The sequence below is a fragment of the Micromesistius poutassou genome (assembly GCF_964030765.1).
Source record: "Micromesistius poutassou genome assembly, chromosome: 7".
Lineage (NCBI taxonomy): Eukaryota > Metazoa > Chordata > Actinopteri > Gadiformes > Gadidae > Micromesistius > Micromesistius poutassou.
The window spans coordinates 20,839,158-20,859,879 of record NC_140277.1 but is presented as its reverse complement, the minus strand read 5'-3'; the positions used below and the strand labels follow the sequence as shown (position 1 = coordinate 20,859,879).

The following is a 20,722-nucleotide window of genomic DNA, read 5'->3' as shown; positions in this document are numbered from 1 at the left end:
GGCTCAGGTCCTCTGTGAGGCTTCATGTTATAACAGGCTCAGGTCCTCTGTGAGGCTTCATGTTATAACAGGCTCAGGTCCTCTGTGAGGCTTCATGTCTCAAAGCCCTTACAGATTAAAGTGTGTTCATCTCATTGTATAACTTCTCTCGGTCACATTTGTGTTTCTCTGGCCCCAGCTCGTAAACAGGAGATCATCACCATCACAGAGCAGTTGATCGAAGCCATCAACAGCGGGGACTTTGAGGCCTACAGGTGAGTCTGTCCAAGCAGCACTCTGCTCATGGCTGTTGTGGTTGATTGACAAAGCTTTTCCTGTACCTGTTATTGAACATAAAGGCTCATTCAGTGTTTCTCACCTACAGGAGGATCTGTGACCCGGGCCTGACCTGCTTTGAGCCTGATGCCCTCGGCAACCTGGTGGAAGGGTTGGGCTTCCACCAGTTCTACTTAGAGAACAGTGAGACACACACACACACACACACTCTATAGTGTGTAGTAACTATACAAACTGGTTGAGATCTAACAGCTGTCCAGATATTGACCAAAAACAAGAGGTCCTGTACTAGTCGGGCTGCTTAGTATTCACCATGGTGGAGGGACTCCCTCTAGTGGAGGAGACAGACCTCAGGGTGTGGAGGGACTCCCTCTAGTGGAGACAGACCTCAGGGTGTGGAGGGACTCCCTCTAGTGGAGACAGACCTCAGGGTGTGGAGGGACTCCCTCTAGTGGAGGAGACAGACCTCAGGGTGTGGAGGGACTCCCTCTAGTGGAGACAGACCTCAGGGTGTGGAGGGACTCCCTCTAGTGGAGACAGACCTCAGGGTGTGGAGGGACTCCCTCTAGTGGAGGAGACAGACCTCAGGGTGTGGAGGGACTCCCTCTAGTGGAGACAGACCTCAGGGTGTGGAGGGACTCCCTCTAGTGGAGGAGACAGACCTCAGGGTGTGGAGGGACTCCCTCTAGTGGAGACAGACCTCAGGGTGTGGAGGGACTCCCTCTAGTGGAGACAGACCTCAGGGTGTGGAGGGACTCCCTCTAGTGGAGACAGACCTCAGGGTGTGGAGGGACTCCCTCTAGTGGAGACAGACCTCAGGGTGTGGAGGGACTCCCTCTAGTGGAGACAGACCTCAGGGTGTGGAGGGACTCCCTCTAGTGGAGGAGACAGACCTCAGGGCGTGGAGGGACTCCCTCTAGTGGAGGAGACAGACCTCAGGGTGTGGAGGGACTCCCTCTAGTGGAGGAGACAGACCTCAGGGTGTGGAGGGACTCCCTCTAGTGGAGACAGACCTCAGGGTGTGGAGGGACTCCCTCTAGTGGAGACAGACCTCAGGGTGTGGAGGGACTCCCTCTAGTGGAGACAGACCTCAGGGTGTGGAGGGACTCCCTCTAGTGGAGGAGACAGACCTCAGGGTGTGGAGGGACTCCCTCTAGTGGAGACAGACCTCAGGGTGTGGAGGGACTCCCTCTAGTGGAGGAGACAGACCTCAGGGTGTGGAGGGACTCCCTCTAGTGGAGGAGACAGACCTCAGGGTGTGGAGGGACTCCCTCTAGTGGAGGAGACAGACCTCAGGGTGTGGAGGGACTCCCTCTAGTGGAGACAGACCTCAGGGCGTGGAGGGACTCCCTCTAGTGGAGGAGACAGACCTCAGGGTGTGGAGGGACTCCCTCTAGTGGAGACAGACCTCAGGGTGTGGAGGGACTCCCTCTAGTGGAGGAGACAGACCTCAGGGTGTGGAGGGACTCCCTCTAGTGGAGACAGACCTCAGGGTGTGGAGGGACTCCCTCTAGTGGAGACAGACCTCAGGGTGTGGAGGGACTCCCTCTAGTGGAGACAGACCTCAGGGTGTGGAGGGACTCCCTCTAGTGGAGACAGACCTCAGGGTGTGGAGGGACTCCCTCTAGTGGAGGAGACAGACCTCAGGGTGTGGAGGGACTCCCTCTAGTGGAGACAGACCTCAGGGTGTGGAGGGACTCCCTCTAGTGGAGGAGACAGACCTCAGGGTGTGGAGGGACTCCCTCTAGTGGAGACAGACCTCAGGGTGTGGAGGGACTCCCTCTAGTGGAGGAGACAGACCTCAGGGTGTGGAGGGACTCCCTCTAGTGGAGACAGACCTCAGGGTGTGGAGGGACTCCCTCTAGTGGAGGAGACAGACCTCAGGGTGTGGAGGGACTCCCTCTAGTGGAGACAGACCTCAGGGTGTGGAGGGACTCCCTCTAGTGGAGGAGACAGACCTCAGGGTGTGGAGGGACTCCCTCTAGTGGAGACAGACCTCAGGGTGTGGAGGGACTCCCTCTAGTGGAGGAGACAGACCTCAGGGCGTGGAGGGACTCCCTCTAGTGGAGGAGACAGACCTCAGGGTGTGGAGGGACTCCCTCTAGTGGAGGAGACAGACCTCAGGGTGTGGAGGGACTCCCTCTAGTGGAGACAGACCTCAGGGTGTGGAGGGACTCCCTCTAGTGGAGACAGACCTCAGGGTGTGGAGGGACTCCCTCTAGTGGAGACAGACCTCAGGGTGTGGAGGGACTCCCTCTAGTGGAGGAGACAGACCTCAGGGTGTGGAGGGACTCCCTCTAGTGGAGGAGACAGACCTCAGGGTGTGGAGGGACTCCCTCTAGTGGAGGAGACAGACCTCAGGGTGTGGAGGGACTCCCTCTAGTGGAGACAGACCTCAGGGTGTGGAGGGACTCCCTCTAGTGGAGACAGACCTCAGGGTGTGGAGGGACTCCCTCTAGTGGAGGAGACAGACCTCAGGGTGTGGAGGGACTCCCTCTAGTGGAGACAGACCTCAGGGTGTGGAGGGACTCCCTCTAGTGGAGACAGACCTCAGGGTGTGGAGGGACTCCCTCTAGTGGAGACAGACCTCAGGGTGTGGAGGGACTCCCTCTAGTGGAGGAGACAGACCTCAGGGTGTGGAGGGACTCCCTCTAGTGGAGACAGACCTCAGGGTGTGGAGGGACTCCCTCTAGTGGAGACAGACCTCAGGGTGTGGAGGGACTCCCTCTAGTGGAGACAGACCTCAGGGTGTGGAGGGACTCCCTCTAGTGGAGGAGACAGACCTCAGGGTGTGGAGGGACTCCCTCTAGTGGAGACAGACCTCAGGGTGTGGAGGGACTCCCTCTAGTGGAGGAGACAGACCTCAGGGTGTGGAGGGACTCCCTCTAGTGGAGACAGACCTCAGGGTGAGGAGGGACTCCCTCTAGTGGAGGAGACAGACCTCAGGGTGTGGAGGGACTCCCTCTAGTGGAGACAGACCTCAGGGTGTGGAGGGACTCCCTCTAGTGGAGGAGACAGACCTCAGGGTGTGGAGGGACTCCCTCTAGTGGAGACAGACCTCAGGGTGTGGAGGGACTCCCTCTAGTGGAGGAGACAGACCTCAGGGTGTGGAGGGACTCCCTCTAGTGGAGACAGACCTCAGGGTGTGGAGGGACTCCCTCTAGTGGAGGAGACAGACCTCAGGGTGTGGAGGGACTCCCTCTAGTGGAGGAGACAGACCTCAGGGTGTGGAGGGACTCCCTCTAGTGGAGACAGACCTCAGGGTGTGGAGGGACTCCCTCTAGTGGAGACAGACCTCAGGGTGTGGAGGGACTCCCTCTAGTGGAGACAGACCTCAGGGTGTGGAGGGACTCCCTCTAGTGGAGGAGACAGACCTCAGGGTGTGGAGGGACTCCCTCTAGTGGAGGAGACAGACCTCAGGGTGTGGAGGGACTCCCTCTAGTGGAGGAGACAGACCTCAGGGTGTGGAGGGACTCCCTCTAGTGGAGACAGACCTCAGGGTGTGGAGGGACTCCCTCTAGTGGAGGAGACAGACCTCAGGGTGTGGAGGGACTCCCTCTAGTGGAGGAGACAGACCTCAGGGTGTGGAGGGACTCCCTCTAGTGGAGGAGACAGACCTCAGGGTGTGGAGGGACTCCCTCTAGTGGTGGAGACAGACCTCAGGGTGTGGAGGGACTCCCTCTAGTGGAGACAGACCTCAGGGTGTGGAGGGACTCCCTCTAGTGGAGACAGACCTCAGGGTGTGGAGGGACTCCCTCTAGTGGAGACAGACCTCAGGGTGTGGAGGGACTCCCTCTAGTGGAGGAGACAGACCTCAGGGTGTGGAGGGACTCCCTCTAGTGGAGGAGACAGACCTCAGGGTGTGGAGGGACTCCCTCTAGTGGAGACAGACCTCAGGGTGTGGAGGGACTCCCTCTAGTGGAGACAGACCTCAGGGTGTGGAGGGACTCCCTCTAGTGGAGACAGACCTCAGGGTGTGGAGGGACTCCCTCTAGTGGAGGAGACAGACCTCAGGGTGTGGAGGGACTCCCTCTAGTGGAGGAGACAGACCTCAGGGTGTGGAGGGACTCCCTCTAGTGGAGGAGACAGACCTCAGGGTGTGGAGGGACTCCCTCTAGTGGAGACAGACCTCAGGGTGTGGAGGGACTCCCTCTAGTGGAGGAGACAGACCTCAGGGTGTGGAGGGACTCCCTCTAGTGGAGGAGACAGACCTCAGGGTGTGGAGGGACTCCCTCTAGTGGAGGAGACAGACCTCAGGGTGTGGAGGGACTCCCTCTAGTGGTGGAGACAGACCTCAGGGTGTGGAGGGACTCCCTCTAGTGGAGACAGACCTCAGGGTGTGGAGGGACTCCCTCTAGTGGAGACAGACCTCAGGGTGTGGAGGGACTCCCTCTAGTGGAGACAGACCTCAGGGTGTGGAGGGACTCCCTCTAGTGGAGGAGACAGACCTCAGGGTGTGGAGGGACTCCCTCTAGTGGAGGAGACAGACCTCAGGGTGTGGAGGGACTCCCTCTAGTGGAGGAGACAGACCTCAGGGTGTGGAGGGACTCCCTCTAGTGGAGACAGACCTCAGGGTGTGGAGGGACTCCCTCTAGTGGAGACAGACCTCAGGGTGTGGAGGGACTCCCTCTAGTGGAGGAGACAGACCTCAGGGTGTGGAGGGACTCCCTCTAGTGGAGGAGACAGACCTCAGGGTGTGGAGGGACTCCCTCTAGTGGAGACAGACCTCAGGGCGTGGAGGGACTCCCTCTAGTGGAGACAGACCTCAGGGTGTGGAGGGACTCCCTCTAGTGGAGACAGACCTCAGGGTGTGGAGGGACTCCCTCTAGTGGAGGAGACAGACCTCAGGGTGTGGAGGGACTCCCTCTAGTGGAGGAGACAGACCTCAGGGTGTGGAGGGACTCCCTCTAGTGGAGGAGACAGACCTCAGGGTGTGGAGGGACTCCCTCTAGTGGAGGAGACAGACCTCAGGGTGTGGAGGGACTCCCTCTAGTGGAGACAGACCTCAGGGTGTGGAGGGACTCCCTCTAGTGGAGGAGACAGACCTCAGGGTGTGGAGGGACTCCCTCTAGTGGAGGAGACAGACCTCAGGGTGTGGAGGGACTCCCTTTAGTGGAGACAGACCTCAGGGTGTGGAGGGACTCCCTCTAGTGGAGACAGACCTCAGGGTGTGGAGGGACTCCCTCTAGTGGTGGAGACAGACCTCAGGGTGTGGAGGGACTCCCTCTAGTGGAGGAGACAGACCTCAGGGTGTGGAGGGACTCCCTCTAGTGGAGACAGACCTCAGGGTGTGGAGGGACTCCCTCTAGTGGAGACAGACCTCAGGGTGTGGAGGGACTCCCTCTAGTGGAGGAGACAGACCTCAGGGCGTGGAGGGACTCCCTCTAGTGGAGGAGACAGACCTCAGGGTGTGGAGGGACTCCCTCTAGTGGAGACAGACCTCAGGGTGTGGAGGGACTCCCTCTAGTGGAGGAGACAGACCTCAGGGTGTGGAGGGACTCCCTCTAGTGGAGGAGACAGACCTCAGGGTGTGGAGGGACTCCCTCTAGTGGAGACAGACCTCAGGGTGTGGAGGGACTCCCTCTAGTGGAGACAGACCTCAGGGTGTGGAGGGACTCCCTCTAGTGGAGACAGACCTCAGGGTGTGGAGGGACTCCCTCTAGTGGAGGAGACAGACCTCAGGGTGTGGAGGGACTCCCTCTAGTGGAGGAGACAGACCTCAGGGTGTGGAGGGACTCCCTCTAGTGGAGGAGACAGACCTCAGGGTGTGGAGGGACTCCCTCTAGTGGAGGAGACAGACCTCAGGGTGTGGAGGGACTCCCTCTAGTGGAGGAGACAGACCTCAGGGTGTGGAGGGACTCCCTCTAGTGGAGACAGACCTCAGGGTGTGGAGGGACTCCCTCTAGTGGAGGAGACAGACCTCAGGGTGTGGAGGGACTCCCTCTAGTGGAGACAGACCTCAGGGTGTGGAGGGACTCCCTCTAGTGGAGGAGACAGACCTCAGGGTGTGGAGGGACTCCCTCTAGTGGAGGAGACAGACCTCAGGGTGTGGAGGGACTCCCTCTAGTGGAGACAGACCTCAGGGTGTGGAGGGACTCCCTCTAGTGGAGGAGACAGACCTCAGGGTGTGGAGGGACTCCCTCTAGTGGAGGAGACAGACCTCAGGGTGTGGAGGGACTCCCTCTAGTGGAGACAGACCTCAGGGTGTGGAGGGACTCCCTCTAGTGGAGACAGACCTCAGGGTGTGGAGGGACTCCCTCTAGTGGAGACAGACCTCAGGGTGTGGAGGGACTCCCTCTAGTGGAGACAGACCTCAGGGTGTGGAGGGACTCCCTCTAGTGGAGACAGACCTCAGGGTGTGGAGGGACTCCCTCTAGTGGAGGAGACAGACCTCAGGGTGTGGAGGGACTCCCTCTAGTGGAGACAGACCTCAGGGTGTGGAGGGACTCCCTCTAGTGGAGACAGACCTCAGGGTGTGGAGGGACTCCCTCTAGTGGAGACAGACCTCAGGGTGTGGAGGGACTCCCTCTAGTGGAGGAGACAGACCTCAGGGTGTGGAGGGACTCCCTCTAGTGGAGACAGACCTCAGGGTGTGGAGGGACTCCCTCTAGTGGAGGAGACAGACCTCAGGGCGTGGAGGGACTCCCTCTAGTGGAGGAGACAGACCTCAGGGTGTGGAGGGACTCCCTCTAGTGGAGGAGACAGACCTCAGGGTGTGGAGGGACTCCCTCTAGTGGAGACAGACCTCAGGGTGTGGAGGGACTCCCTCTAGTGGAGACAGACCTCAGGGTGTGGAGGGACTCCCTCTAGTGGAGGAGACAGACCTCAGGGTGTGGAGGGACTCCCTCTAGTGGAGACAGACCTCAGGGTGTGGAGGGACTCCCTCTAGTGGAGGAGACAGACCTCAGGGTGTGGAGGGACTCCCTCTAGTGGAGGAGACAGACCTCAGGGTGTGGAGGGACTCCCTCTAGTGGAGGAGACAGACCTCAGGGTGTGGAGGGACTCCCTCTAGTGGAGACAGACCTCAGGGCGTGGAGGGACTCCCTCTAGTGGAGGAGACAGACCTCAGGGTGTGGAGGGACTCCCTCTAGTGGAGACAGACCTCAGGGTGTGGAGGGACTCCCTCTAGTGGAGACAGACCTCAGGGTGTGGAGGGACTCCCTCTAGTGGAGGAGACAGACCTCAGGGTGTGGAGGGACTCCCTCTAGTGGAGACAGACCTCAGGGTGTGGAGGGACTCCCTCTAGTGGAGACAGACCTCAGGGTGTGGAGGGACTCCCTCTAGTGGAGACAGACCTCAGGGTGTGGAGGGACTCCCTCTAGTGGAGACAGACCTCAGGGTGTGGAGGGACTCCCTCTAGTGGAGGAGACAGACCTCAGGGTGTGGAGGGACTCCCTCTAGTGGAGGAGACAGACCTCAGGGTGTGGAGGGACTCCCTCTAGTGGAGACAGACCTCAGGGTGTGGAGGGACTCCCTCTAGTGGAGGAGACAGACCTCAGGGTGTGGAGGGACTCCCTCTAGTGGAGACAGACCTCAGGGTGTGGAGGGACTCCCTCTAGTGGAGACAGACCTCAGGGTGTGGAGGGACTCCCTCTAGTGGAGACAGACCTCAGGGTGTGGAGGGACTCCCTCTAGTGGAGACAGACCTCAGGGTGTGGAGGGACTCCCTCTAGTGGAGGAGACAGACCTCAGGGTGTGGAGGGACTCCCTCTAGTGGAGGAGACAGACCTCAGGGTGTGGAGGGACTCCCTCTAGTGGAGGAGACAGACCTCAGGGTGTGGAGGGACTCCCTCTAGTGGAGACAGACCTCAGGGTGTGGAGGGACTCCCTCTAGTGGAGACAGACCTCAGGGCGTGGCCTCTCAGAACCAGCGGTCCATGTGTCTGTATCAGAGACCCAACGTGTTGTAAAGTCCTCCCTCCTCTAAAGGAGCTGTGTGTGTGTGTGTGTGTGTGTGTGTGTGTGTGTGTGTGTGTGTGTGTGTGTGTGTGTGTGTGTGTAGGGTTGAGTCAGAGCGGCCGTCCGGTCCACACCACCCTCCTCAACCCCCACGTCCACCTGCTGGGCGCCGACGCCGCCTGCATCGCCTACGTCCGGCTGACGCAGTACCTGGACGCCCAGGGCCGGCCGCGCTGCCGCCGCGCCGAGGAGACCCGCGTCTGGCAGCGCCGCCGCGCCCGCTGGCTCAACGTGCACGTCCACTGCTCCGGGGGCCCCGCCGGGCCCCCGCTGTGAGGTACGCACGCACACAGACAGGCGCGCACGCAGACACGCACACACACACACTGCTACTTATTACTTACTGCTACTTACTGTGTGTGTGTGCGTGTGTGTACCTCACAGCGGGGGCCCAGACAGACAGACAGACAGACAGACAGACACGCAGACACAGACACAGACACACACTGCTACTTATTAAACAGGGTTCACTGTTCCAGTATTCTGTGATGGCTTACAGAAGATGGGTTCAATCTAAAGTGTGTACGGTCTGTTGGCGTTAGCTTGGTGATGGATAACGACTCAACGCTAGTGATTAGTGACTAAAGCTGTAAACCGAGGGGGTTCTGACGCCAAACGTCATGAGAAATGAAGTGCCCCAGATTCAGGTACTGCCATCAATGGCTTCTAATAAAAAGAAGCCCTTGTTTAAAATGCACTACTGTGCACTATTGTTGTTTTCTCTTGTTCTTCTCCTCCAGAGCGTGGAGGCAGTTTGGAGACGCACTGACCACTCCGACCACTAGCTAGATGTTGCAGGGAGGCGGCTACTGCCCATAGCCCCGCCCCTTCCTGTGATGCTCCTGCCCATAGCCCCGCCCCTTCCTCCCATTCTACCCCATGGGAAGAGGAACTCAAAACAAGCTTCAACCAGGATTTATTTTCCAACTTGTTTGTTTTTGATATAAAGTTGTATTTGACATTTTGTGGACTATGAAGGGGTCATTCTCACCTAACACCACAAAATAAATGCACCAAAGTAAGACCTTGTGTAAATGCATTTTAATGTTAAATGTAAAGACCTCCTGAATGGTGTATTTCTAAATGTTTTGTGTTTTATAGTAAAGGGAATTTATTTAATAGAATTGTTTAAAATAGACTATAAGGACAATGGGGATATTCTTCTTGTTTCAGGGTCAAAGGTCTTTGACCCTGAGGTCTGATGGCTGGTAGACTCTGGGATGAATGCTGGCTAGGGATTGGACGAGAGGCTGATGGAAATCCATGGGTTTGGACCGATGTCAAAGTATTGTTGTGAATGTTGTTTGTGTTCTGTTCCGTGCTGTATGATCTTAGCCTCATGGTTTAAGGGTCCAATGAGAGCGCGCTACGTCTGCCACAGCTGTTGAGCGACGCCGTGTCCATTTGGACCAAGTTGACCGTCGCTCTCTCACTGTTAGTCACTGTGTGCACTCCTTTGAGCACTAGAGGTGCTGCTGTACAGCCAACCCTTTAAAGAGGAGCGGGCTGCTTCACACACATCTTCACCATCAGTGTGACGCAAGTGAAGACTCACATACCGCACATGGTCACCATGACAACCTGCTCCCTCACCATGACAACCTGCTCCGTTCCCTCAAGGCGCTTGGTGGTAATGTTTTCTTCTCCTTGGCTGCGTTGTTTGGGTCTCTGCTCCAGCGTCATGCTACCACAAAAGACATTCAACCGAGCTGCACTGCAGTCCACTTTGACTTCAACCAATCACATGTTGAAGATAATGTGGGCAGAGGCATGAAGTCGGTCTGAGGTCTGAAGAGCAACCTGCTTAATGCTAACACTATTAAGCAGTTTTACAAATGGAGGAAATATTCATGTCTACTCTGCTCATATTTTCCATTGTGAGAAAAAACTTAAATACGTGAGGATCTTCAAATAGCTATCCAATGTTGACATCACATGAAAAGAGAAAATGCTAAACAATTTTTCCAACCACCTGGTCACGTATCCTACACCTTTACATTGTCACCGTATACTAAGGGATTACTTCGGTTTTATTGGATGCTGGATTTATTTAGCAGAACTGTGACCTTACAAATAAATGAATCCATTCATAACTACACGTGTCTGGCTGAATGTTATTATTGAAGTAACATGTTACTGCATGGAGCTGTCAGTCCTTCTCTTCTGCTCATCGTCAACGCTCACTTGGCCAATATCACATGCAAATAGAAATGAGGCTGATTGTAAATGACTTGGCAGCCAACAGTTGGCTGTCAGAGCTTTATAAACTAACCTGTCATAACGAGGGTGAAGCTCTGAGGCGTTCCTCGGGTCTCCTGGAGGTGGAGGTGGCACCAGGAGAAAGAAACGCCACCAACCGTAGCTCTTTTATTCACTTTTTACTTGGAACGTATTTGTAAATTTTGTATTATATGCAAAATAAAATGAAACGATAACATGGATCATTATTTTCTTTGTTCTTTTAGAACGTCTCCCCAGAGTCTAGATATTGAACTGAGCCCCTTGGGACTTTAAAACCCACGGCTTACAATTTAGACTACATTAAAAAAATACAAAGAGTCAAACACAAACGCAATAGGCTTCACACAAGCCGGATTCTTGATGAGTTTAATCACAACAAATGGCAGTAAAAGTGTAAAAGGGAGGCTGGGCCGCGTCCTGCTCAGCCTTACAGTACACGTCACCCTCCAGGCTGCTCCACATTCAACGGCCTTCGGGTGCCTTTGTGCTTTTGATGCTTCGTCTCACGCCTGTTTCTCCTGTCCAATCAGAGTCCAGCGCAGCGGTCCTCCCCAGCCCACCATTAAGAGTCGCTTTAGCTCATCCAGATCAACCCAGGACTGGCAGAGCGGGGTTCCCCGTGTGGACGAGGGCAGAAGGGAGATGAGCTGATTGTGTCCTCCACACAAACTGCAACCAGCCAGTCTGTGTTGTGTTCTTGGCATGCTTTAAAAACGTGTTTGGTTCTCCACGGCTGCTCTTCTGTTTCCGCCCTGGCTCTGGGCTGCTCAACACGTTGCTATGGCATGCAGGTTGAACACAAAAACCCTTTATTTCTCTGTGTCCTATAATAGTGTAAATGGCAGCGGTCAGATGAGGTCCACTGGGTGATAAAGAAGCGTGGTTATGGCTAAAGCACTGTGTCACTCCTCCTCTGGTGAGACACACCTGCCCCTCACACCGAGGCAGTGCAGTCGGGCTTCCTGACAGCGACCTCGCGCTACGCGCCCTTTCTTTTGTTTTCCTTGATTCAAGGAGAAACTCAGTGAAAACTCGCCGCTAAAGAATCCGAGTGTTTAGTTCTCTGTTTCCCTCCTCCCTGTAGACGCGGTGGGAGGGCCAGACTGGCGCTCCGGGGTGGTGGGGGTCCCTGGCCCGCAGGGTGGGGAAGAACCAGAGACAAAGAGAAAGATCAGAAGGTCAAGAAACAAGCTGAAGAGGAGCAGCACTCCAACAGGGACAGCCGTCCACACCTGGACCAGCTGAGGGTCAGGGAGTCACCATGGTAACACATCCGTCCACACCTGGACCAGCTGAGGGTCAGGGAGTCACCATGGTAACACATCCGTCCACACCTGGACCAGCTGAGGGTCAGGGAGTCACCATGGTAACACAGCCGTCCACACCTGGACCAGCTGAGGGTCAGGGAGTCACCATGGTAACACATCCGTCCACACCTGGACCAGCTGAGGGTCAGGGAGTCACCATGGTAACACATCCGTCCACACCTGGACCAGCTGAGGGTCAGGGAGTCACCATGGTAACACATCCGTCCACACCTGGACCAGCTGAGGGTCAGGGAGTCACCATGGTAACACATCCGTCCACACCTGGACCAGCTGAGGGTCAGGGAGTCACCATGGTAACACATCCGTCCACACCTGGACCAGCTGAGGGTCAGGGAGTCACCATGGTAACACATCCGTCCACACCTGGACCAGCTGAGGGTCAGGGAGTCACCATGGTAACACTTGTACTCCAGGCTGTCCCTGCTGTGGATTTAGTGCTGCTTATGAATCTATTAAAGCACATTGAAGACACAGATCTAAAGAAGAGGAGCAGGAGGAGGAGCAGGAGCAGTAGGAGGAGGAGCAGTGAGGAGGAGGAGGAGGAACAGTGAGGAGGAGGAGGAGGAGTGAGATGGAGGAGGAGGTGCAGTGAGGAGGAGGAGGAGCAGTGAGGAGGAGGAGGAGCAGTGAGGAGGAGCAGTGAGGAGGAGGAGGAGCAGTGAGGAGGAGCAGTGAGGAGGAGGAGGAGTGAGATGGAGGAGGAGGAGGAGCAGTGAGATGGAGGAGGAGGAGCAGTGAGGAGGAGGAGGAGGTGGAGTGAGATGGAGGAGGAGGAGGAGGAGCAGTGAGATGGAGGAGGAGGAGGAGTAGTGAGATGGAGGAGGAGCAGTGAGATGGAGGAGGAGGAGGAGGAGTGAGATGGAGGAGGAGGAGGAGGAGCAGTGAGGAGGAGGAGGAGGAGTGAGATGGAGGAGGAGGAGCAGTGAGATGAGGAGTGAGATGGAGGAGGAGGAGGAGTGAGATGGAGGAGGAGGAGGAGTGAGATGGAGGAGGAGGTGGAGGGGACTGCAGGGACCACCGTGCCAAAGCCCACGAAAACACCCCCACGTCACCAAGCAGTGTGTCCATAGGGAGGGGGCGGGGTCAGCGGGGAGGGGGCGGGGCAGCAGCGAGGGGGCGGGGCAGCAGCGAGGGGGCGGGGCAGCAGCGAGGGGGCGGGGCGTTGGCGATGCAACAAGCCAGACGGGGGGCATAAATATGACGTCTGCTCGGCCATATTTGAGGATTCCACGGAGACGACAACGGAGAGAGCGGCCAGCCCGCTTAGTGACCCTGAGCTCAGAGCCTGGACTCACCACACTGCTCTAGCTCCTCCTCTAGCTCCTCCCCGTCCCTCTAGACCTCCTCCACATCTGTAGGACAAAGGGCAGCGGGTTACGCCCGGACACAGCGCCCGGCGGGGGGCTCTACAGCACAACAAGGCCTTCAGAAACAACCAGAATAAATAAGAAACAAATAAACAGCCACATGTGCAGCACTACTGCAGTGCTTTGTGTATAACTTAATGCCACCGTTCTCTTCTGGACTAAATGAACTGAGCCTCCCGGTGACACACGTCTCCTGGCTCCGGGTTCATCACAGACCCTCACCCTTTGGGGGATCACTTATTATTTGTTGTATCCACCAGATCAGAAACCAACCTTCGTTTCAGTCAAATACATCAAAAGAAAAAATGAAAAACAAGCGTTGTGAAAAGAAAACACCATCAAACAGCCACCAATTAGCATTTTGATCACGATGATCAAAACGAGACGTTTACAGCCAATCAGACGCTAATGCAAAGACCACACATGCCACAGATAATCAAAAAGATAATGAAGAGGAAGTGGATCTATTTCTACTGACGTCTGTTCATGTTAGGTCACATTTTAGTGTTGTCGATTTGGGAAGGATGACAAATTTATTGTCTACATAAATATAATAATAATAATAATAATAATAATAATAATAATAATAATATCAAGTGAAAGGGTGTCAGTAGAGGGGAATCCTCGCCTGCATCTTAAATACAAATCTATGTTGGCAAGGACCAAAAGGGTTCCTGGCCAACATGTAGTTCTGTCAGACTGCCCTATTGCTTTATGGGTAATGAAAAGCTAGACCATTATCATGATGAACAGTGTTCCCCCATAATGGTAAAGGTCGGGCGGAAACCAGTACCAGCTGATGGTCTGGGAGGGTTATTGAGGTGGGACAAACGTCTGGTGATATGTTCCACCTCTGTGTTGTATACAGTCTATGTGAACTAACCCGGTGGTCTATACATATAAACGTCTATGCGTTACATCCACACCTGAGCTGTGAGCTGCTGTCGTAGAGCTGGTGGGATACACTTCATAACATTGCATTTTGCATTTTAGTTTAATTGCATTTTAGTTGGCCAATTGTTCAGTGAAGTGTACCTTGATTAGAGTAAACAGAGATTTATAAAAAAGTGTAGGCCTGTGTTGGGCCCAGGGGCCGACCCAAGGGCCGGCCCAGGGGCCGACCCGGGGGCCGACCCAGGGGCCCCAGGGGCCTCAGATCAACCTCCAGCTCAGACAACAGGAGAACAGAAACGCTGAGCGCGGCGGAGGACAGCAAACAGATGAGGAACTAAATCAATGCATGCATGAAGAGAAGTCCTTCCTCATTGGTTGGTTTCCCTCACACACACCCGTACTCGTACCACAGGGACTTGTCCTCGGCGCTAACGCCCGGGGATTGGTCGGGATCAATCACGTGACGGGGGCCCGCGCCCTCGTCACAGTCGTCCTGTGATTGGGGGCCCTGCGGCGGGGCGGGCTCTCCGGGGGCCCGGGGCGGGGGCCCGCTGATGTTACTCACTAGGCGGGGGTTGAGGGACAGGAAGGGGAGGCTCGGGTCCTGACTAAAGATGGCCTCCCTGAACACCGACTCGGCCGTGAAGGCGGGGCCCAGGAAGGCCTCCAGCGTGCTGAGGTCGGGCTCCCCGGGGGCCCGGGGGCCCAGGAAGGCCTCCAGCGTGCTGAGGTCGGGCTCCTCGGGGGCCCGGGGGCCCAGGAAGGCCTCCAGCGTGCTGAGGTGGGGCTCCCCGGGGGCCCGGGGGCAGGGCAGGCTCAGCGACTTGGGCAGGGCGGGGCGGGGGCCGCTGGGGGGGGGATACTCACTGGGGGGCGGCGGGCCGGCGTCCACCGACACGGGCTGCCGGCTGTCCTTGGAGAGCATGTCGTGGACGCTGGAGCGCCGGCTGCTGCCCTCCGCCGTGCTGATGACGCTGCTGGCCCGGGGCAGCGCCGCGTCGGCACGGCCCTGGGGGGCCAGGCCGGGCCGCGGGGCCGCCGACCCCCTCACCCGCGTGCTCTCCGTCTTGCGCAGCGCGGGGCGTCCCGGCGCCGCCGCCCCCGGCCGGGGGGGCCGCTCCGACGCCCGGCTGCTGGCCGAGCGCAGGATGCCCCGCGTCCTGGGGGCCCCGAGGGGCCCGGGGGGCTCCGAGGAGGTGCAGCGGCGGGGGGCGTCCGTGGTCAGGTGCTCCTGGCTGCCCGACTACAGGCAGGAGACAACTAATCAATACTGGCTTTAATACAACTAATCAATACTGGCTTTAATACAACTAATCAATACTGGCTTTAATACAACTAATCAATACTGGCTTTAATACAACTAATCAATACTGGCTTTAATACAACTAATCAATACTGGCTTTAATACAACTAATCAATACTGGCTTTAATACAACTAATCAATACTGGCTTTAATACAACTAATCAATACTGGCTTTAATACAACTAATCAATACTGGCTTTAATACAACTAATCAATACTGGCTTTAATACAACTAATCAATACTGGCTTTAATACAACTAATCAATACTGGCTTTAATACAACTAATCAATACTGGCTTTAATACAACTAATCAATACTGCCTTTAATACAACTAATCAATACTGGCTTTAATACAACTAATCAATACTGGCTTTAATACAACTAATCAATACTGCCTTTAATACAACTAATCAATACTGGCTTTAATACAACTAATCAATACTGGCTTTAATACAACTAATCAATACTGGCTTTAATACAACTAATCAATACTGGCTTTAATACAACTAATCAATACTGGCTTTAATACAACTAATCAATACTGGCTTTAATACAACTAATCAATACTGGCTTTAATACAACTAATCAATACTGGCTTTAATACAACTAATCAATACTGGCTTTAATACAACTAATCAATACTGGCTTTAATACAACTAATCAATACTGGCTTTAATACAACTAATCAATACTGGCTTTAATACAACTAATCAATACTGGCTTTAATACAACTAATCAATACTGGCTTTAATACAACTAATCAATACTGGCTTTAATACAACTAATCAATACTGGCTTTAACACAACTAATCAATACTGGCTTTAACACAACTAATCAATACTGGCTTTAATACAACTAATCAATACTGGCTTTAACACAACTAATCAATACTGGCTTTAATACAACTAATCAATACTGGCTTTAATACAACTAATCAATACTGGCTTTAATACAACTAATCAATACTGGCTTTAATACAACTAATCAATACTGGCTTTAATACAACTAATCAATACTGGCTTTAATACAAACTTACGGCTCAGCACAACACAACATCACATGGATTAAATATATATATAAATATATATATATACGTATATATATATATAGGGCTGTCAAATTAATGCGTTCATTTCGATGAATTAATCACAGAAAAAATAATGCGTTAAAAAACGCAGATTAATGGCAGTCCTATAGTATGTTCCTATAGTACTATAGTATGGTCCTATAGTATGGTCCTATAGTTCGGTCCTATGGTACGGTCCTATGGTACGGTCCTATAGTACTATAGTATGGTCCTATGGTACGGTCCTATAGTACGGTCCTATGGTCCTATAGTACGGTCCTATAGTCCTATAGTATGGTCCTATAGTACGGTCATATAGTCCTATAGTATGGTCCTATGGTATGGTCCTATAGTATGGTCCTATAGTCCTATAGTATGGTCCTATAGTATGGTCCTATAGTCCTATAGTATGGTCCTATAGTATGGTCCTATGGTCCTATAGTACTATAGTATGGTCCTATGGTCCTATAGTACTATAGTATGGTCCTATGGTCCTATAGTACTATAGTATGGTCCTATAGTACTATAGTATGGTCCTATAGTACTATAGTATGGTCCTATAGTACTATAGTATGGTCCTATGGTCCTATAGTATGGTCCTATGGTCCTATAGTATGGTCCTATGGTCCTATAGTATGGTCCTATGGTCCTATAGTATAGTACTATAGCGTTCGTTCGTTCGTTCGTTCGTTCGTTCGTTCGTTCGTTCGTTCGTTCGTTCGTTCGTTCGTTCGTTCGTTCGTTCGTTCGTTCGTTCGTTCGTTCGTTCGTTCGTTCGTTCGTTCGTTCGTTCGTTCGCTCCTACTCAACCCCTCCCCGTCCCAGGTCATTACCCCTCCCCCTCCCAGGTCATTACCCCTCCCCCTCCCAAGTCATTACCCCTCCCAGGTCATTACCCCTCCCCCTCTCAAGTCATTACCCCTCCCAGGTCATTACCCCTCCCCCTCCCAGGTCATTACCCCTCCCCTCCCAGGTCATTACCCCTCCCAGGTCATTACCCCTCCCTCTCACCTCGGCGGGTTCAATGCCCTCGTCCAGGAACTGCTGCAGGGAGAGGACATCGTGGGAGGGGGTCTTGCGGGCGGGGCCCTGGGCGGGGCCCTGGGCGGGGCTGCTGGGCTCCAGGGTGCGGCGGGGCTGCAGGGGGCTCTGGTAGGAGGGCCGGGCGGGGGGCTGCTGCGTGGGGCTGCTGCCGCTGCTGGACCAGACCTCCTGGTCCAGACTCAGGCTGAACTCCCCGCTGCTCTCGCTGTGAGGCCGACTCCCACGGCCGTTCAGCGCTGAGCACCACCGGGGGGTTCATCATACAGACAGAAGGTATTAAGAATTATTAACTAACCCTATTAATGTTAAACATAATACCATCAGACAGAGAGGAGGGGTCATCATACAGACAGAAGGTATTACGAATTATTAACTAACCCTATTAATGTTAGACATAATACCATCAGACAGAGAGGAGGGGTCATCATACAGACAGAAGGTATTACGAATTATTAACTAACCCTATTAATGTTAGACATAATACCATCAGACAGAGAGGAGGGGTCATCATACAGACAGAAGGTATTAAGAATTATTAACTAACCCTATTAATGTTAGACATAATACCATCAGACAGAGAGGAGGGGTCATCATACAGACAGAAGGTATTAAGAATTATTAACTAACCCTATTAATGTTAGACATAATACCATCAGACAGAGAGGAGGGGTCATCATACAGACAGAAGGTATTAAGAATTATTAACTAACCCTATTAATGTTAGACATAATACCATCAGACAGAGAGGAGGGGTCATCATACAGACAGAAGGTATTAAGAATTATTAACTAACCCTATTAATGTTAGACATAATACCATCAGACAGAGAGGAGGGGTCATCATACAGACAGAAGGTATTAAGAATTATTAACTAACCCTATTAATGTTAGACATAATACCATCAGACAGAGAGGAGGGGTCATCATACAGACAGAAGGTATTAAGAATTATTAACTAACCCTATTAATGTTAGACATAATACCATCAGGAAGCACCAAGAGAGAGACAGACAGAGAGAGAGACAGACAGACAGACAGAGAGAGAGACAGAGAGACAGACAGACAGACAGACAGACAGACAGACAGACAGACAGACAGACAGACAGAGACAGAGACAGAGAGAGAGACAGAGAGAGAGAGAGAGACAGACAGAGAGACAGACAGACAGAGAGAGAGACAGACAGAGACAGAGACAGAGAGAGAGACAGACAGACAGAGAGAGAGAGACAGAGAGACAGACAGACAGACAGACAGACAGACAGACAGATCAATGATAGGCAGTAGGGGAAGAGCAGAAGGTGAGCCTACCTTTGCCCTCTAGAGGAGACACTAGGTGGGAGTTATTGTTACTATTACTACTGGTGGTCCTGTTGCTATGGAGACTGGTGGGTCTGGAGGCTGGACACACAAACACATCCATGAACAAAGGACCAAACAAAAGAGGAGCACAGCAACACACCAGGAGGACCACAGCCTGAGAGGGAGAGAGAGCGCTGGTCCCGCTGGGCCCCAGATGGAGCGTGATGGCAGCGGGCCACGGGGAGAGGACCAAACAAAAGGACTGAGCACCTGAGGAGGACCGCTAACACACCGCTAACACACTGCTAATACACCGCTAACACACCGCTAACACACCGCTAACACACGCTAATACACCGCTAACACACCGCTAATACACCGCTAACACACCGCTAACAACACACGCTAACACACGCTAATACACCGCTAACACACCGCTAACAACACACGCTAACACACGCTAACACACCGCTAACAACACACCGTTAACAACACACGCTAATACACCGCTAACACACCGCTAACACACCGCTAACACACGCTAATACACCGCTAACACACCGCTAATACACCGCTAACACACCGCTAACAACACACGCTAACAACACACCGCTAACACACCGCTAACAACACACGCTAACACACCGCTAATACAACGCTAACAACACACACTAACAACACACGCTAACACACGCTAACACACCGCTAACAACACACCGTTAACAACACACGCTAACACACCGCTAATACGCCGCTAACAACACACGCTAATACACACGCTAACACACGCTAACACACACTAACAACACACCGCTAACAACACACCGCTAACACACCGCTAACAACACACTGCTAACACACCGCTAACACACCGCTAACAACACACGCTAACACACGCTAACAACACACCGCTAACAACACACTGCTAACACACCGCTAATACACCGCTAACAACACACGCTAACACACGCTAACAACACACCGCTAACAACACACCGCTAACAACACACGCTAACACACTGCTAACAACACACGCTAACACACTGCTAACAACACACCACTAACACACCACTAACAACACACGCTAACACACCTCTAACAACACACGTTAACACACCGCTAACACACCGCTAACAACACACGTTAACACACCGCTAACACACGTTAACACACCGCTAACACACCGCTAACACACGTTAACACACCGCTAACACACCGCTAACAACACACGCTAACACACTGCTAACACACCGCTAACAACACACCGCTAACACACCACTAACAACACACACTAACACGCCGCTAACACACCGCTAACAACACACCGCTAACACACCACTAACAACACACACTAACACGCCGCTAACAACACACCGTTTACAACACACACTAACACACTGCTAATACACCGCTAACACACCGCTAACAACACACCGCTAATACACGCTAACAACACACCGCTAACAACACACCGCTAACAACAGACACACCGCTAACAACAGACACACCGCTAACAACAGACACCGCTAACAACAGACACACCGCTAACAACAGACACACCGCTAACAACAGACACACCGCTAACAACAGACACACCGCTAACAACAGACACCGCTAACAACAGACACACCGCTAACAACAGACACCGCTAACAGACAAGCTAACAACAGACACCGCTAACAACAGACACGCTAACAACAGACACACCTCTAACAACAGACACCGCTAACAACAGACACGCTAACAACAGACACACCGCTAACAACAGACACACCGCTAACAACAGACACCGCTAACAACAGACACACCGCTAACAACAGACACACCGCTAACAACAGACACACCGCTAACAACAGACACCGCTAACAACAGACACACCGCTAACAACAGACACACCGCTAACAACAGACACCGCTAACAACAGACACACCTCTAACAACAGAC

General features: G+C 53.5%; 2 protein-coding genes across 5 annotated transcripts in view; one reads left to right on the top strand and one right to left on the bottom strand.

Moving 5' to 3' along the window:
* The window catches only part of LOC311350289 (calcium/calmodulin-dependent protein kinase type II subunit gamma-like), a 48,643-nt gene extending 38,363 nt beyond the window's left edge, over positions 1 to 10,280 (top strand). Inside the window, exons 17-20 of the mRNA XM_084470287.1 lie at positions 179 to 254; positions 365 to 459; positions 8,279 to 8,512; positions 8,976 to 10,280. Of these exons, the coding sequence (XP_084326413.1) occupies positions 179 to 254; positions 365 to 459; positions 8,279 to 8,511 (404 nt within the window). The 3' untranslated portion in view covers position 8,512; positions 8,976 to 10,280. The remainder of the gene's footprint in view (positions 1 to 178; positions 255 to 364; positions 460 to 8,278; positions 8,513 to 8,975) is intronic.
* A 587-nt stretch (positions 10,281 to 10,867) lies between these two features.
* The window catches only part of ccdc88ab (coiled-coil and HOOK domain protein 88ab), a 66,890-nt gene continuing 57,035 nt past the window's right edge, over positions 10,868 to 20,722 (bottom strand). Inside the window, exons 25-29 of one of the 4 annotated variants that reach the window (XM_084471028.1) lie at positions 18,788 to 18,877; positions 17,448 to 17,716; positions 14,933 to 15,308; positions 13,100 to 13,156; positions 10,868 to 11,605 (exon numbers count right to left, since the gene is read on the bottom strand). In XM_084471028.1, coding sequence (XP_084327154.1) covers positions 13,140 to 13,156; positions 14,933 to 15,308; positions 17,448 to 17,716; positions 18,788 to 18,877 — 752 coding nt within the window. In that variant the 3' untranslated portion in view covers positions 10,868 to 11,605; positions 13,100 to 13,139. Of the gene's footprint in view, positions 11,606 to 12,810; positions 13,157 to 13,375; positions 15,309 to 17,447; positions 17,717 to 18,787; positions 18,878 to 20,722 lie in introns of those variants that run through there. The other 3 variants (XM_084471027.1, XM_084471025.1, XM_084471026.1) reach the window with 3 other exon arrangements.